Source organism: Jaculus jaculus, chromosome 9 (assembly GCF_020740685.1).
Source record: "Jaculus jaculus isolate mJacJac1 chromosome 9, mJacJac1.mat.Y.cur, whole genome shotgun sequence".
Lineage (NCBI taxonomy): Eukaryota > Metazoa > Chordata > Mammalia > Rodentia > Dipodidae > Jaculus > Jaculus jaculus.
In genome coordinates this window covers 68,948,167-68,966,855 of record NC_059110.1, presented here as the reverse complement: position 1 = coordinate 68,966,855, position 18,689 = coordinate 68,948,167, and the positions used below count along the sequence as shown (strand labels likewise).

The window sequence follows — 18,689 nt, the reverse complement described above, 5'->3', positions numbered from 1 at the left end:
AGTACAAAATAATGAGTCTTCCCCAGCATATGCTTGTTGGCATTTTCATCATTTGATATTTGCAAACATAGTCACCAAAAAAGCAATTTCACATGTTCAGTGTAAAAGGAAATGCCATGGCTGGAACTGAAGAAGATCAAAAAGAAAATAGAGGTCTGGAGGGATGGCTTAGAGTTGTCTGCAAAGCCAAAGGACCCAGGTTCGCTTCTCCAGGGCTCATGTTAGCCAGATGCACAAGGGGGTGCATGCGTCTGGAGTTTCTTTGCAGTGACTGGAAGCCCTGAGACACCCATTCTCCCCCTCCCCTCTCTCTCCCTCTCTCCCTCTCTGTCACTCTCTCCCTCTTTCTCTGTCAAATAAATAAATAATTAAATAAATAAATATTAAAAAAGAAAATAGAGGTGATTCTTTCCTGCAAATGTATTATGTAAGTTGTCCAAATGATGACTATAGAGAGTTTTTCAGCTGTACATTCTTTCTCTGTTTTCTCAGGGAATAAAGATGACACCCAGAAACAAAGAAAGGAAGATGCATAAAGATGCTTTATAAGTTAACTATGGCAGATAACAATTGGCCAACCCTCTATAAACAAGTTTCTTAGGAATTTGTGAACATTTTTTAATATATCTAGAGTCTCAAACAAAAAAAAAATAGGAAATAATGTCTCTAAGTTGAATATAAAGCACACCAGATACTTCCTGATTCTCATAACACATGCTTCTGAGATTGACTCCATAGAAAGCATATCAAGTAATTCATCGGACATTTCTCTTTTCAAAGCAGATTTTGAAAGACTAGAAGAATTAGAGGCTGGGGAGATGACTCAGTGGATAAGAGTGATTGCTCCACAGTGTGAGTGCCCAAGAGGGTTGAGTAGGCCTCAACAGCCATGTATAAAGCAATGGCCATACATACCACTAACCTCAGTCTTTTTGGAGAAGGAGAAGAGAAAATTTCTAGAATTAGCTGATTAGTTAATCTGAATGATAACAGTGGCTCTGAGTTCACTGAGAGACCTTATCTCAAATAACAAGCTGATGAGTGATAAGGGAGGACACTTGATGTTCTTCTCTGGCCTGTACACACTTGGGCACAGGGTGCCTGCGTCTGTCCACACAAATGCATATACACACATAGCACATGTGCACACATAGTGCCAACATACACATGCAAAAGAGAATTAACAACCCTTTAGTGTCTTAAGTGAAGTTATATATCTCACAGCTAGAGAGAAGCTTTCGGTCATGCACACAGGATGAGACACATGTACTGCTACACTCTGAGCTAAGGCAACTGTGGGTATTCCTTACTTTGTAGGTTATCTTTTTTTCATTTTTATTTATTTATTTGAGAGTGACAGACAGGGAAAGAGGCAGAGAGAGAGAGAGTGAATGGGCGTGCCAGGGCCTTCAGCCATAGCAAACAAACTCCAGACGCGTGCACCCCCTTGTGCATCTGGCTAACATGGGTCCTGGGGAATCAAGCCTCGAACCGGGATCCTTAGCCTTCACAGGAAAGCGCTTAACTGCTAAGCCATCTCTCCAGCCCTGTAGATTATCTTAATGTGACTATAAATGAAATTCTTTCATTTGGCACTGAGTTAAAGAGAACTTAAGTATATAAATGCCATTTCAAGGCAAATATATTTTTGAAGAATATCAGTTTTTATGTCACTAGTGCCAGGCAGAAATATTGGTAGGTTTATTATTCTGCTTTATTTAATCCTAGGTAAAATGGTGTTTCAATATCAATAATTTTCTTTGTGATAATTTATCTGCTCCTTAAGAACCATGGTCTTTGTTTTCTTTAGCATTGCAAACCATAATGTTAAAGGGTTTACTTGGATAAGGAAATATGTGAGCATGGTATCAAAAGTTTCCTGAGATTCCATAGATATTCTGTTGTAAACTATAAAGATCAAGGTAGATATTAAGATTGATTTGTACTTAGTAGATCATTTTAGTTATGAAAGGAAAGATGGCTTAGCGGTTAAGCACTTGCCTGTGAAGCCTAAAGACCCCGGTTCGAGGCTCATTTCCCCAGGACCCATGTTAGCCAGATGCACAAGGGGACACATGCATCTGGAGCTTGTTTGTAGTAGCTGGAAGCCCTGGCATGCCCATTCTCTCTCCTCTCTCTCTCTTTCTCTGCTTCTTTCTCTCTGTCACTCTTAAGTAAATAAATAAAATAATAAAAAAAGTTTAAATTTTTTTTTTTTTTAAAAAAGAAAGTTTCTTTACTGGATATTGCTGTCTCATCTGTGATTCACGTTAGCACACACTTTATAAGAGATCTGCATGATCCAGGCTCTATGTTAGGCGAGAGAAATCCTGAGTAGTGATTCAGGACCACTAGTCACACAAAGAATCAGAACATAGTACATGTGGAGAAAGATATGGGGACAAGGCAACATGCAAGAGCCAAGGAAGGGTCAGCAAGTGTTAGCTAGAAGAGGGAAGCACATTCCATTAAGAATAACTATGGGACAAAGATTGTCATGTTAGGAATAAATTGTGAAATTATTTTAAGAAATAATTTCTATCTGTAATGAAACATGTATGTATATTTGAAGCAATAGCAGGCACTTGGTTTGTATTCAAATCATTATATTCTAAGAATAATTTTGTGAGGCATGGTCTCAACTATAGCTCAGGTTCTCCTGGAACTCACACTGTAGCCAAGGCTGGCCTTAAACTCATGGCAATCTTCCTACCTCAGCCTTCCAAGTTCTGAGATTGAAAGCATGTGCCACTGCAGAGATAAGCTGCCCCCCCCCATGTGCTCGTTTCCTAGAATATGTGAACATATATCTAGAAAACTAATGGAAATAAGTTTTTGACCCCATTTATGTTGTTGGCATGTGCTCTTTAGTCATAGGAAATAATTTCTTTCTTTTTTTTAAGAAGTTGCTCATACTCATCCAAACATGTTGCCTAATATCACATTTTGTTTATTGTATTCTTAGCCCCTGGGAAAGTGATAGGTTTGTTGGTTAGCAGCAATAGACACCCATCAAAAGTCAGATAGTCTCTGTGGTTAAAAGTCATCCCATGGGATGTCTTGTGAACTGTAGATCAGATGAGTTTTCATCTGCTTAAACTTCCTCTGTAGCCAGAGTAGTCTCTAGTGTGTGTATGCAGAAGCTAGCCAGGTCAGCTGCTCCTTCCCTCCATCTGATTCATGTTTGTTCTTAACATTTAAACTGATTATTTGTATCTTACTTTACTTCTGATTGTTTTAAAAATCCATTATAGACCTGGGGAGGTGGTTAAAGGCACTTGCTTGCAAAGCCTACCAATTTAGGCTCAATTCCCCAGTACCTGCATATAGCCAGATGCACAAAGTAGCTCATACATCTGGAGTTTATTTGCAGTGGCAAGAGGCACACCAATTTTGTCTCTCTCTCCCTCTCTCTCTCCCTCCCTCCCTTCCTCTTCCCCACATACAAATGAATGAATGAAAATTTAAAAATCCATTCTATCAAATTAAATATTTTTTCTATGACTAAGGATGCATCATACATAGGCAAGCACTGTTCTACTTTGCTATAACCCTAGCCTGAAAAAAATGTTTTTTAGAAGATTGTGAATAGTTGTGTTTCTGATTGTATTGAGAAGGAATGATGTCAGACTGGAGAAACATCTCAGTTGTAGAGTGCTTACCTAGCCCATGCCTTAGATTGCATTCCCAGCACCACATAAAAGAAAGAGGGAAGGGAGGGAGGGAAGGAGAAAGAGAAGAAAAAAAGAAAGAAAGAAAGAAAGAAAGAAAGAAAGAAAGAAAGAAAGAAGGAAGGAAGGAAGGAAGGAAGGAAGGAAGGAAGGAAGGAAGGGGGGAAAGAAGGAAGGAAAGAAAGAAGGAAGGAAGGAAGGAAGGGGGGAAAGAAGGAAGGAAAGAAAGAAGGAAGGAGAGAGAGGGAGAGGATCTTTGATCCACTGTGGTGACTCACATGTAATCCCAGGAGTTGGGAAGCTGAGACAGGAGGATCACTACAAGTTTCAGGTCAGCATAAGTTACGTAGCTTGTCTGGCTGCAAAGTGAGATCCTGTGTCAGCCATTTTCCTCCTCTTCTTCCGCCAAAGAAGAAATAATATCAGGGTTTTCTAATAAGAATTCTATGCTTGTTCTCGTACCCGGACCCAGAGGCCCCCAATACCTCATCACTGAAGCAGACCAAAAATGAACCCAACATGGCTCAGGGAAATTTTGCGGAAGAGGGGGTGGAAAGAATGTCAGAGCCATTTGTTGGGTCATGATATGCAGAGACATTTCTCCTACCCACGACTGTGGCCTAACTCCACAATGCATGCCCCATATACCTCAACAAGAAATGTCCAGGGGGAGGGAATACGACATGGATGAACCTAACAATGGTAACAACTTGACTGTATGCACTGAGTACAAAACTAATTCATAAAAAAAGAATTCTATGCTTTAGGATATAATGAACATCACTTCTCATACTCTCACTGTAAAAAATAAATAAATAAATAACCTTAGATAACCACTTAGTAAGACCATTTAGTGCCAGGAGAGACAGCCTTTGCCTGATGTCTGCCAGTTCAAGATCCCTGAAATCTTAAACTTGAACACAATCACAGATCTTTCTTCTGTGGATTTGTTCAAATACCCCTTGTCATTTGCATCAGGGCCTAAGATCCTGCCTTTCTACTAATCAGTTTCAGGAGATGCTAAGGCTGTTGAGAGTGTTGTACCACAGTCTCAGTAAACTTAGAGCTTTATAACAGTAGAAAAACTCAGACTCTTCACCCCAAACTGAAGATAAACTGGAACAACAGGATAATTCTGATTTGAATCCAAGTGAGGATGTACATACCTTAAATATTCTACTGTTACTGCACCAAGCACACTGTGTGATCTGATAACAGATATGCCCTACCCCACATGCTGGTTTACTAGAACCCATGAATGTATGTATTTAGAAAATTGCTAGGAGTGAAGTTTGGACCCCCATTTTTATAGCTGCCGTGTGCCCGTTAGTCACAGATCTGGCATGTAAGAAGACTTAAGTGGCAGTTTCCTAATAAATACAGTCCTTCTCTTCACGAACTTTTGTCCTTACCTATTTATTCTATAATCTTTAAATAGAAGTATTTCTTGGCCCTAATGTATATTCCCTCTCCCAGAATTCACATATTTTGTGCCTGTTTTTATAGGAAGAAGTAGATTATTGGTATTCAACATGAGAATTTTATTGATTATCAAGAATATAGGCAGGTAAGATGAATGGTCACTGTAGGATATATCCATAATTCTGTAACTGAGTATCAGATGCACCTTGCAGAAATTTATACTCCTGACTGACAGCAAATAAACAAAACCTGATTTTATTCAAAAATAATTTTATCACATAAGTTGAATGGAATAATGTTCCACATGTTTTTTCTTACATTTCTGCATGGTATTCTTATTGAAACATGTAGGATGGCATCTTGTTGAGAAACACACTTCCTCACAGGCCACAGTTCTTACCTATTGTTCTAGGTAGGTTTTCTCTCTTCTGATCAGCAGAAATATAAGCACAAATCATCACTTTATTCATATAAAGGTATTCTAAAGCGCTCCTGGGGCACTCTGATCTGCTTGGTTGATGCTTCTGAAGCTGTTCTTAATGATGAAAGTTACAGTGTGCAAGTAGCCACAAGGTAAAACTTCTGGGACTGCATGAATTGTCACCTCCTTGTGCAGAAGAATAACATGTTCAAAATTGTTTAATAACTTTTTTTTAATTTAGAAGCAAGCAGAAAGAGAGAGTGGGCATATCAGGGCCTCTTTCCACTGCAAACAAGCTCCAGATACATGCATCACTTTGTATATCTTGTTTTATGTGGGTACTGGGGACTTGAACCATAGGCCCTCAGTCTTTACAAACAAGTGCCTTTAGCTGTTGAGCCTTCTCTCCAGCCCATTAATATAGCTTTTTTTTTTTTTTTTTAAATTTCCCAAGGTAGAATCTCACTCTAGCCTAGGCTGACCTGGGATTCACTCTGTACTCTCAGGGTGGCCTTGAACTCACAGCCATCCTCTGACCACTGCCTCCCAAGTGCTAGGATTAAAGACATGAGCCACCATGCCTTGCTAGTAGCTGTTTTTGTTTGTTTGTTTGTTTGTTTGTTTTGTTATTTTGTTTTTCGAGGTAGGGACACACTCTGGTCCAGACTGACCTGGAATTAACTATGTAGTCACAGGGTGGCCTCAAACTCACAGTGATCTTCCTACCTCAGCCTCCCAAGTGCTGTGATTAAAGGCATGCACCACCACGACCAGCTGCTAATAGCCTTTTTGATATTGAATTTGGTTAAGTAAAACCAAATAGATTTTTTTTTATTTTGTAGACTATGATACTGAGTATAAATGACTTTCCTATCTAAGCACAGCTACAATGCATGACTTTAAGTAGAAAATTATACTGAGTCTAGTATTTTGACAGTTACAAGTATATTATAAGTTGAGCATGATGGCTCATGTCATTGACTTCAGCACTCAAGAGTCTGATATAGGAAAACTGGCATGAGTTCAAGGCTAGTCTTGTCCACAGGATGAGTTCCTTATCAGCCTCGGCTAGATTGAGACCCTGTCTCAGCCTAACCCCTCCAAATGTGTATTTGTCTTTTATTTGAAGTAATTGGATGAAGTGAAATTTATGCTAATAAAATTCTTCATTGAATATTTTCTTTCAAAAACATATTTTGAATATTGTTGGAAAGACTTTCTGTCTTTGCTAAAAATGACGCTGAATTTGTCATACCTTTTAAAAAATGAAGAACTGGGCTGGAGAGATGCCTTAGTGGTTAGGTGCTTGCCTACAAAGCCAAAGGACACAGGTTTGACTCCCTAGGACCCATGTAACCCAGATACACAAGGGTGTGCATGCATCTGGAGTTTTTGCAGTGGCTAGAGGCCCTGGTGTGCCCATTTTCTCTCTTTCTACCTGCCTATTTCTGTATCTCTCTCACAAATAAATAAATAAAAATGAGGTTGAGCCTAATAATGGTACCAAACTGACTGTATTTACTGAATAAAAAACTAATTAATAAAAATATTAATAAAAAAATTGCTTAATATAACCAAAAAATAAAGAAGTGTATTTTTCTTGTCAATATCCACTAGAATATAAAAGTGCTTGACTTCTATTGCTTAATGATTTCAGTTACAATATAAAAAGCAGCTACCAAGTAAGTAGAAAGTGGAGCTGGAGGGAGGGCTCAGCAGTTAAAGCGTGTACCTACAAAGCCAAAGGACCTCAGCTCGATTCCCCAGAACCCACTTAAGTCAGATGCTCAAGGTGGCGCATGCACCTAGAGTTTGTTTGCAGTGGCTAGAGGCCCTGGTATGCCCATTCTCTCTCTCTCTCTCTCTCTCTCTCTCTCTCCCTCCCTCTTTCACTCTGTCAAAATTAAAAATTATTTTAAATTTTACAAAAGTAAGTAGAAAGTTCAGTGAATGTGAAGTAAAAACTCAAAGTCCTTTGATAACAGAAAGCATGGATAGAAGCCCAGAAGATCTCATGAGCTTCAGTGTTTCAGCTCAGTGTAAATCAGTACTCAGGGCAAAGGCAGGCTCTGTAGCCTCTGCCTCATCAACCTGTTCACTCGCAGTCTCTCTCTAGTTAAATTCCAGTTAAGTACTCCTGAAGACTGAAGCACAAAACACCAAGGGATAATGCACAGTCTCCCTGGGACATGGATTCTCAGTGTTGTGTCTTTCCTTTCTATGTTGTTCAGCACCAGGTCATTTTTTAGGAATCTCCATATTCCATAGGAGGAAAATTGCCAGTCTGAAAGTTCAGTGTCTTTAGAGTTCTATTGCTTATCACATTTTTGCCCTCTAGGTGCCAACCTGGATTCACTGGAGCAAGATGTACTGAGAATGTGCCCATGAAAGTCCAAAACCAAGGAAGTATGTTAAATAATCTGAAATTTGCTTTCTCCCCAAACTACAGCAAGTCACTACCACTTGGTGCTGTTACAGCTCGGTTGTAACTGATTCCTTTTGTTCTACTTATGGTTTCACCACTCAGGTCATAAGCCCCTTCACTGTGATCTTATTTACCTTTCTTTCTACTTGGTTCTCAATATTATAAATGTGAAAGAATGGCCAATAAAAATGGCCTGTGGTGTTGACAATCACAGTTGTCATGCCAGCCAAAAGTCATTTCTTCCAATGTCTTTTAAGAATGCTGTCAATGGAAAACAAAGTGAATGAAATATCACATTTCATTTTCAGTGGCTTTCTTTGAAAGAACGCAGTCACTTAAAATGTTGGGCTCTAATTGTCACATACAATCCAAAACTACATTCTGTCCAAATTTCGGACCATCTGGGGAGATGCCAGAGTTGAAAGCCATGACTAGGACAGAGGTCCGTTCCTGAGGTGAACTCACCAAGTCCATGACACTGGCGCGGCTTCTTTCTAGCGTATAGTCACCTCTTCTCTTTTCTCTGTTTTTTCTACCATTGTTTTTTGTTTCTTCTCTCAGGTGCCCAAATGAGTTTACTGGTGATCGTTGCCAAAACTACGTAATGGCCAGCTTCTACAGTACGTCCACTCCCTTTCTGTCTCTGCCTGAATAGGAGCATGTTCAGTCGGTGCCGCTTTCTGTGCTGCATCTCCCCTCAGACTCACCTAGAGCTAGAGCGTTTACCAGGTCTAACCCTGACTGCCTCTGCCTGTCGCATGAGAACATTAACACAGCCGTGTGTCACTTCCTCTGTCCGTGACTAGTTGGCCCTCAGTTACTAATAGGTGTATGAAGCTCCAGATGTTCATGAAATTGATACTGAATAACGTGATGCACACTGATAGTCGATATCAAGGAATGAAATCAAAATAAAGACATTTAAAAGTCTCAATTGTATTGATAAAATAAAATCCTTCAACTGAATGGCCCACCTTCTGTACCCAGTGACAATATCCTGAAAAGGCTGTTGCTAAGCTGTAACTAATATGCACTTGAAATGATGGTAAGTTAATTTTGGCTGAGTGTGTTATTTATAACAAATAAACATCACAAAAAGAGTTCAGATGTTTTTCTTCATTAACCAAAGTTTGCATACAGGCACTTGTTTAAAAAAAAGCCATGGGTAGGAAAATTAAAAGCAAACATTTCACAACAAAGGAAGTATTGTTGCTTCCATTTATATTGCTTGGGGAACAAGTAATTCAGGACTAGTTTAACCAATCATTGACATGTTGGTGTTTTTGTGTTAGCATTTCTTCATGTTAGCTTCAGAGGTAATTTTAGGAGAAAATATTATTGTTATTTTGAAAATATTTCAGAATATAATGACTCAATCCTAGGTGTAGTATGTATGATTTAATGCAGAATTGAGAAGTTCTAATGGATGTGTATGGCCTCATGGTGCTTTGAATATCACTTCTAAACTGCCCAGTTCAAACTGTATATAATTGCACAAATAACCAGACTATCTATCTTCCCTTTCATAAGCTGGGATGATAGCATTGGTTCTGAAACTTTCAAGATATTGTACTTGAGATTTTCCATTAATTGCCCAATTATATCAGAGTTGAAATTTTTTCCCATAAATGTTTAGATTAAAAAAAAAAATGGATGGGGTCTGTCAGGATGCCATTGCTATCATGGCTAAACGTGGCTGCCCTAGTAGCATGAGGACACCTATAGGCGAATTGCACAGCCATGTGCCACTAAGATGTCATCCATACTAGGTAGGACTGGGCTGAAATTGTCATCCCATCAATTACGAATCCCCAGTTTAAACTCAGAAAACATTGGAAATATACACACCTGATCTGATCATTCAGTGATCCTAAAAGAAAAAGTTTACCTTTGTTCTGATGCATGCAAGAGTAAGGTTCTGTAATAATCATACATTGTCAGAATGAATTCTATAATGTAATTGAGGACAATGTACCAATAATATTCATTTACTCAGTGAGGTGACACCTATTACACATTACCATATGATACATATGTCATTGGCCATTATTTTCTCATGGAAACACTGGAAAATTGGCATTGCTAAACTCTGTCCTTAATGTGTTCACAAACATTTACATCATGTGCATTTTTTGGCATGGTTTTTGTCTCCATAGCTACAGATTAATTTGTTTCTAAGCTAGATAGGATGGGAAGTAAAAATAGTAGGAGAAAATAAGACTTTTCCTTAAACTCTGAAGCCATTTTTGGAATGTGTGCTTGTATTCACATCACATAGATTGAGCATATCCTTGTGACTATAAATATAAACAATAATATTTTGGAATTTCATAAAAAGTATGAATCCAAGATATAGTTTCAACATTGGGTGTCAGAGAGAGGGGGAATTCATTCTGTATTGAAGGCAAGATTGGCTCAGAAGATAAAGAAAATCATCAAAAAGATTTTTCCTAGAATCATAATACAGTTAGATAGATCTGCCTTTAGTAACTAGTAGAAACACTTTCATTCACTTTTACAGCATTCTCTTTCATTTGACATCATTTAAAAATATCCACTCTGCATTTGTAAAGTCAGAGTGTGGTTCCTGAAGTAACTTCTGTAGTCAGATTTCAGTGATGCTTTTGGAAGCCAGCACAGAGATTAGCCCCTGTGTTTCACCTGCTTTAACAGAGGTTTGGTAGGAAGCACATTTTTGATCAAGGCATGTGACTCCTGGGCATGAGTGCTCCTTCCATCTGGAAGAGAAGAAGCCTCCAATCGGACACTGATTTCCAGAATTGTCTTACCCAAAGTTAATTTTCTGATATTTATGTCTGAAATTTTAGTTTTCATCTCTGTACTACATAGAAGGCAGGGAAATGAATTTTTGATACTCTAAGAACTTCACATTTAAGTAGCAGTAAAAGCTGAAAAGGGGCTAAAAGTTTTCTACAAGGGTCATTTAAAAATGAAATTCTTCAAAGAGTATATTAAAAAAAAAAACCTAGTCCCTAGCCTCAAAGAGCATCACTTAGAACTTATAAACAACATTTTCGCTTTAAAAAAGCATTCTAAAAGAACATACAGTTCTTTAAAGTTTACATAACACATAATTTGACTTAATTGGGATTTGATGCAGTGATTCTTGGCAGCATATCTTATGGGATATTGATTTATATAAGCTGATTTAAATTATGAAAGAAAAGAAGAAATGTATATTTTATGGCATGAATTTAATTAAAATATCACATTTATAGTACTTCCTAGGAAAATAACATAAGTTTAGTCAGCTTCAAACTTGACCTGTCATGACACAGTTCCTAATGAAATAGGATTGTTTGCTCAGTATGTGGTGGTGGTGGTGGCATGTGTGTTCTGGGAACCCATAATCAATGTATAAATTTTATAGAGAAAAAAAAGATAATGCATTCACACTTTCAATAATAGTTTGAGGCAGAATAAAAGAAGTATGTCATATAGAAACTAACTGTAGGCACTGATTACAAAATAGCTCAAATAGCAAAAATTTTTTAAGTACAATTTTAGAATTTGGGGACACATTCTCAAAATGATTAAACTTATTACTTCTCCTTAAAAGTAGTTCTGAGTCATAGGTTGTTAGCATATCAGTTATATCAAGAATTTCTAAATGCTTTAAAAACTTATTAAAATGATGTATTGTCAAACATGTATATCTTGCTAACAATATAATAAACACTCCACCTATGGAGGAAACTCATAAATTCCAATTGATTGTGAGATTTTGCTGTGTGTGTGTGTGTGTGCATGCACATGTGCATGCATGTGTGTGTGTGTGTTGTGCACATGTGCACATATGAGAGAGAGCAGGAGAGAACATAACAACTTGGGAATGGGGCTGGAGAGATGGCTTAGCAGATAAGGCACTCGCCTGCAAAGCCTAAGGACCCAGGTTCAATTTCCCAGAACTCACATAAGCCAGACACACAGAGTGACACATGAGCACAAGGTCATGCATGCACACAAGGTGGCTCACATGTCTGAGTTTGATTGCAGTGGCCAGAACTCTGGTGCACCAATTCCCTCTCTCTCTCTCTCTCTCATAAAAAGTAAATAAAAATAAAAACTTGAGGATGAAGTAAAAATCTGCTATTATAGTCCAAAGGGCTCAGTAATAATATAAACTGGTATATGTGGGAAAAAAGTGCCTACACTTAAAAAGGTAAGTCTAAAATTAAAAACAAAGACATTGCATGGGTCCTGTTTAGACCTAAAATATTGACAGAACTCTTTACAAACCTTGGAGGTACAGAAAGCCAAGACTACATGTCTTGGAGATTATTGGCATAAACAATCCTGAGACATTAAAAATAAAAATTCTGGCTGGGTGTGGTGGTTCACGCCTTTAATCCCACCACTCAGGAGGCAAAGTTAGGAGGATTGCCATGAGCTCAAGTCCACCCTGAGACTACATAGTGAATTCCAGGTCAGCCTGAGCTAGAGTGAGACCCTACCTTGAGAAAAATAAAATAAAACTCTATCTTCAGATTTTAACAAAACCCATAATTTCATTGGATATATAATTTTTGTGAAAGAAAGTTATTTTATTGTTCTTTTCTCTAATGCAATTGAAAATTTAAATTAACCTCAGGTTAATTAATTTTCTTCAAGTAATTATAAATTCCTAAGGCAAAGGATTAGTGAGTCAATATTTAATAATTTCTGAAGATGCTTAAATTTAAAGTAATCTTTTATATTGCTGTGGTCCCAACAAGAAATCACAAGTAGAAAAGCAAACTAAAATGTTTACAGTAACCCTTGTGTTTTTAAATTATTTAACTTGGAAAGTGTAGCAGGCAGGCAGAAATTCAGTGGGAAGCTTATGCCGTATAGTTAAACCTATGCCAACATTGGAACAAAGAGAACAGATAGAGAAACCATCTCTTTGTAAAATGGAAAATGCTGGAGTTTTCTGTTCCTTTTGATGAACAATGAAAGAAATGTAGCTACATTAGTGAAAATAAATGAGAGCATCTTTGCCCTGCTTCTAGAATGACTGGTGCATGTGTCCTCTGCTTGCTTCCTTGTTAGGGCTGATGGCCAGAAGAGATTCCAGTTTTAAATATCAATTTCCCCTTGAATTATTTGAAATTGAAGCTCCCTGATATGAATGACTTCCCTTGAAATGAAATTATAGTTAGGCTCACAGACTTACCTATAAAACTGTAAATGCAGTAATATGTATGCATGGGCATGCTACTAACTTTATTGAAGACTTAACTAAGCTTTCTATGCAACTAATATAGATCATTAGCAGTGTTCATGTAGGCATGGAATATTGTCTGGGAAGAATTTTTATAGCCATGTATATTGGTTTTAACCCTAAAATTATTACTGACTGGTTGGAGGAAAAGGCAAGATATGGAGGGTCTTCTAAGAAGAAAATTGGGTCACATCTTCATACTGGAGATAAGGAATGAAATTTATTATGTATTTCCTTGGAAAATAATTTTCTCACATTGATGTTCCAAAGTTTATATGAAGAAAGCAAATTGAAAAATATGTCAATTTGACAAATTAAATATTGCACAGAGGCACATAAAATTCACTTGGATTTAAGTGATTTGCTTTACTGTGAGCATCTTACGCAACTTAATAAACCCTAAAATCCCTGATTACTTGTCTGGGTACCCTGGACCCAAGACAGAGGAGAAAATTAGATATAGTGCCTTCCATGATCAAGATATATATATATGTTATTTTAAGAAACTTCATTTCCTTTACAGGCTGAAAATTTCTAGTCTATTTTGCATTAGATCCTAGGAACTGTGAGAACATTCCTATATGAAATTAATGAAAAGTAAACCTGAATAGAGAAACTAGCCCAGGACCCATCTCCAGATGGGTCTGCCTCCCAGTGTGCTAGCCGCTCTGCTGTGAGGCATATGCATCTTAAGCATTTGATTCATGAGAATAAGCCAAAGTCACTAAACAAGTAAATGGCAGAGGCAGGACCTGAACCAGGATGAGCCCAAGCAAGCTGACCTTCTACTCTTTCTATTTCTATAGGAGGCACTCTCATGCTCAACGACATGCTTCTGCAGGAGGCACACCCCTCTTCCATATATTTCATGCTCCTTATACTATTGAATCACCTTGGTACCTCTCAGATTAGTCAGGGAAAGGAAGTAAGACCTCAGCTTGTATTTTGTCCTTCCCTTTCTCCTGTGTCCTCTCCACCATGCATAACAGAAAGAGAAGGTTAAAGGCAGCCACACATGGAGCTTGAATGTGAAGTTTTCTTGGAAGAATGAAAAGAGATTTTTTTGCCCCTTTAACCTCCTTCTTTGAGCCTTTGCAGGCTTTGTTCTCCTGCAACCTTGGAGTGTTTTGGGTCAGAGCTGCCAAGAGTGCCTGCCATGGGCTCACATTTCTGAGTCCCTTCCTTAAGTGGTACTGAGGCCCTGCCAGCACTGTGCCTGCTGGAGCTCAGCACCATGGCAAGCTGATCAAATAGGCTCTTACACAGTCACTTGAAAGAGCAATAAATTAAAGTTAACTTAAAAGAGTCCAGAAACTATATTCCACATACATACTTTGAAAAAATGCAACTTAGTGAGATCCTGTGTTGGCCAATACTACTGTACATAGAAATATGAGAAGACAAAAATTTCTCATCTCTTAAGGCCCTTTCTCAGATTTTGAGAGTAGAAGCATTAACTGTTTTTGTGAATAAAGCATGCAATGCAACTGGAAAAGAAAGTAGAAGGTTAAGAAAAGGAGATATAACTAACAAGAAAAGAGGAGAACAAACTGCAGCATAACTACCACAGTCAAAGGAGATAAATCCAGCTTCTACTCCTGACTCTGCCACTTAGTGTCTTTGGTTGTTTTTTTTTTTTTTTTAATCACCTCCTTAGAAATTGAATTAAAAAGAAATGAAATAATTTGAAATGCCTCTTCTGGTTATAGAAACAGTATTTTTTTGTTCTCAAATAACAAGCAGATAGTGTTGCCTCATAACCTCCCTCAGTAAAGGCATTTAAGGGTTAATACAGACAGTGTGTTTGCACACTTTGTCCAAACAGAAGTTCCCATGTGGACTAGGGGGCATACCTGAGCACTGCTTCCTCAATCACTTGCCATTGTCCTATCCAGTGTGCACGCACAGAGAGCTGTAATAGTCATGTGTAATGTGTTTTGGAGTGCAGTGTATTGCTCTTTTCTGAAACTTGTTCCCTTTCTTTTTTTTGTCAACCTTCTGCATTGGCAGAGCATCTTGGGATTGAATTTATGGGTATGGACCAATCATCACTCCTCTTAGCCTACAGAATGTAGAGCCTATGAGCTGAAATCTTTTTTTCCCTTCCTACTTTTACTTTCAGTTCCTAACTAATTTCCTTTTTCTTTAGAAGGGATCATACAGCTATAACATATCTCTCATCTAATCAGTGATTAGTTTATGGAAATGTTATAGAATGCAGCAGTTTTTAAATTCCAAAGCTACCTTCACTTAGTGTTTAAAATCTCTTGCCTGCTGCAAATTCACATAGTGTAACCCATTGACTGGACCTGATTATGCTGTGATTTAAAGGCTGGGTAAGTTGGAGTGGTGCATAGGTTACTAGAGAAATCAAACCAAGGGCCTGAGAACAAAGGAAGCCTCAAGTACATTCACATAAGAGATACACCAGCTCTTAGCCTGATGGGAAGTTAGCATCCAACCCAAAAGTCATCTGTTTAATATAGAGACATAGAAATCCCTTGTGTTGCAACTGTTTTATATGCTCAGACTTAAGTTACTCCTAAATTTTTGGAAAGATTCAAGAAGGACTGTAGTAGAAAATAGAGAACAAGAGAAGGGGGGAAACATGGGAGAAGAAAAGGAGAAAAAAGACGAAGAGACCTTGTGCTATTTTAGATAGAAATTCCAGTGCTAATGGAATTAAATTTGAGTCACTAACATCATCCAGACAAATAATCAAAGAGAAAATTACACATTGTAAATATAAATTAAAATCTCTTTCTTGTAAGCAGATGAAATGTGGGCCTATTCCTGAAGGTCCTTCATCTTGAGTAGTTGGGCCAAAGAGCAATAGTCGAGGAGGAGTAGGCTGCATTTCCTCCCCCACTCTCTGTGGTGCCAGGCCAGCCTTACCCTGAAGGCTGCATGCAGTCCTGCACTGGGGTTCCCAAAGTGTCACAAGAAAACCATTAATAAAATGTGTATAAAGCCCAAATTTACATGAATAGGACTTTTTGCATCAATCTATCAAGGATAAATAAATAAATTTATTAGTTGTTTATAAACAAACAAATTTCCCAAGACTGGGAAACACAAGAAAGGTCTTGAACATCGCTTTTGGTTTCTTTTCTCCTGTTTTTCAAGGCTTATAGTAATGTCTGGTTCCGCAGGGATCAGAAGATCCCACAGTCATAATGACCTTCTATCACTAACGGGACTTTCCTCACATTATACTTTTAAAGTGTAACTATAGAATTTATATTTCTGAACCATGAAGTCAAACAGTGAATCTATATAACATCTCTATTGATAAAAGCTTTTTCAAAGTAAGACAGTGCTAATATTGGCACACCTCCTAGAACACTGACTTTAGGGCTTAGTTAAAACTTAGAGGCATACAGTCTCTCTCTTGGTCTAGACACCACAGAATGCATTATCTACTGACATGGCATCATTGTTTTGTCATCAAACTCAGTCTTCCCACAAAACAGGGAGAATGGACCAGGAATCAGTGCGAAATGTTCACAAACCCAACCCAAAGTCTTTCCTAATCAGCAAGTCAAAAGGAAACTTGTCAGAGGGTTCCTAAGCTTTCCTCAGTAGTTGTCTGTGTCCCTATTTTTTTTTCTACTTTTTTTTTTTTTTTTTTTTTTTGGTTTTCCTAGGTGTGGTCTTACTCTAGCCCAGGCTCATCTTAGGGTGGCCTCAAACTCATGGCGATCCTCCTACCTCTGCCTCCCGAGTGCTGGGATTAAAGGCGTGCACCCTCACATCCGGCCTTTTTTTTCTTTTAACTTTTGAGAGAGAGAATGAATGGGTGCACCAGGGCCTTTCAGCTGCTGTGAACGAACTTCAGATGCGTGCGCCCCCTTGTGAGCATGTGTGATGTTGCATGCTTGCCTCTCTTTTGCATCTGGCTAAAGGGGACCTGGAGATTCGAACATGCATTTTTAAACTTCATAGGCAAGCGCCTTAACCACTAAGCCATCTCTCCAGTCCTATATCCATATTTTTTTTATGTTTGCCAAAGCAGTTTTCAACTATTCCTAAAGGAAGAGGTACAGATGGCAATGAAATGGTGGGTCCACGGCCTTACCTTTTAAGTTTTAATTTGCATTTGGGGACCAGGGCCATCCAACCCCGAAACACACACTTGCTTGGCAAGCATTTCAACACTGAGCTGCACCTCAGCCTAAGCCTCTCCAGTTTAAAGATTTAAAAAGTAGTGTACATGAAGGGGAAAGCAAGGCCTGTCTCCTTGGCAACAATACTGAAACCCAGTTCTTAACCAGTGCATTCCAGCTGAAAGCGGTCCATGGAGAAGGAGCGCTGAAACCTGATCAGGAAGCCAAGGTTAGGGAGCGAGGTTACAAGGGCATCAGCTTACAGATGACATAGCAATTAGGTCTGTCCTGTGGCATTGAGAGAGGGGCAGCAGACAGGATCAGTTGCCATATAAGCACTCCCATTCACACAGTGAACCCAGGACATCAACTCTGCCCACCCACACTGCTGCACTACCATGCACCAGCTGCTTCGCTTTCTAATCGTGGCTTCCACCTCCACGTGACTGGCTAGCCGGGTCTGGAGTTATGCTGTATGGTACAACCCTTCCCACTCTGCATCCACCTTTGCATCCCACCCAACCATCTCCTCCTCCCTCTGGTTTTCTTTTATTATTTATTTATTTATTTATTTATTTATTTATTTATTTATTTATTTATTTATTTCTCCTCCCTTAGTGTCAGGCATGTTGTGCCAGGGACTCCAGATGACTCCCTAACATTTAACCTTGTTTTTCCTTTCTACTTCTTCCTTGCTGTCTCTGTCATTCTGTTGGTCTGTCTGTCCTCTTGGTTTGTTTTTCCTTTCCACCTCCAACCCCTTTGGCTTGTTTTGGTATAATCTCTACAACATTCTAGTTTTCTACCCACTGACTTCTGTTCTTCTTCTGTTAATGATCAGTGCTCTATTCATTTGTTTGACAATGTTCTTGAACTGTTAACTGGAATTTGATTTACCATGGGCTCGGCTTGTAGGAAATTTTTGTTTAATGATAGGGTTCACTGTATCCTGGAAAGTAAAATTCACTTTTTAATTTTAAGAAAGCTTCCTATGACTTGCCTTCTCTCAGTAAAGAAAAAGGTATAGCTGATGAGGCTGAAAACATCTGGAAATATTTTTTATCGGTTTCTTGCCTAGCCCCAGATGAGGCAGCTCCCTTGCACAGCAACTCAGTTCTTGACCAGCTTATTAATTACGATGGCAAGCAAACATTTAGGCTGCTTACAATGTACCAGGTGAGCGCTTTCTCTCAGTGAGCTCATGAAGGTCTTCCAGTAGATGTAATTAGACTATTGGAAGCTCAGCTCCTAAGAGATCAGCATCCCCATTAAATCAACAAATCTTATTAACACCCTGACCACCTTAATATGATCAAATCATCCTCTAAAGGGACTAATTTGCAAAAAGAAAATTTTCCATGAATTAGGGGTTATTACTTTTACAGTACAGTAAGACTTTTAGTTCAGAGTTCTAAGCCTC

At 38.5% G+C, this 18,689-nt stretch overlaps 1 protein-coding gene across 21 annotated transcripts in view; it reads left to right on the top strand.

The window, feature by feature from the left end:
• The window catches only part of Nrg1 (neuregulin 1), a 1,129,183-nt gene that overhangs the window by 1,098,872 nt on the left and 11,622 nt on the right, over positions 1-18,689 (top strand). For 8 of the 21 annotated variants that reach the window (XM_045158416.1, XM_045158415.1, XM_045158411.1 and 5 more), the window contains 2 exons: positions 8,501-8,559; positions 15,174-15,197. In XM_045158416.1, coding sequence (XP_045014351.1) covers positions 8,501-8,559; positions 15,174-15,197 — 83 coding nt within the window. Of the gene's footprint in view, positions 1-7,852; positions 7,921-8,500; positions 8,560-15,173; positions 15,198-18,689 lie in introns of those variants that run through there. The other 13 variants (XM_045158414.1, XM_045158413.1, XM_045158423.1 and 10 more) reach the window with 4 other exon arrangements.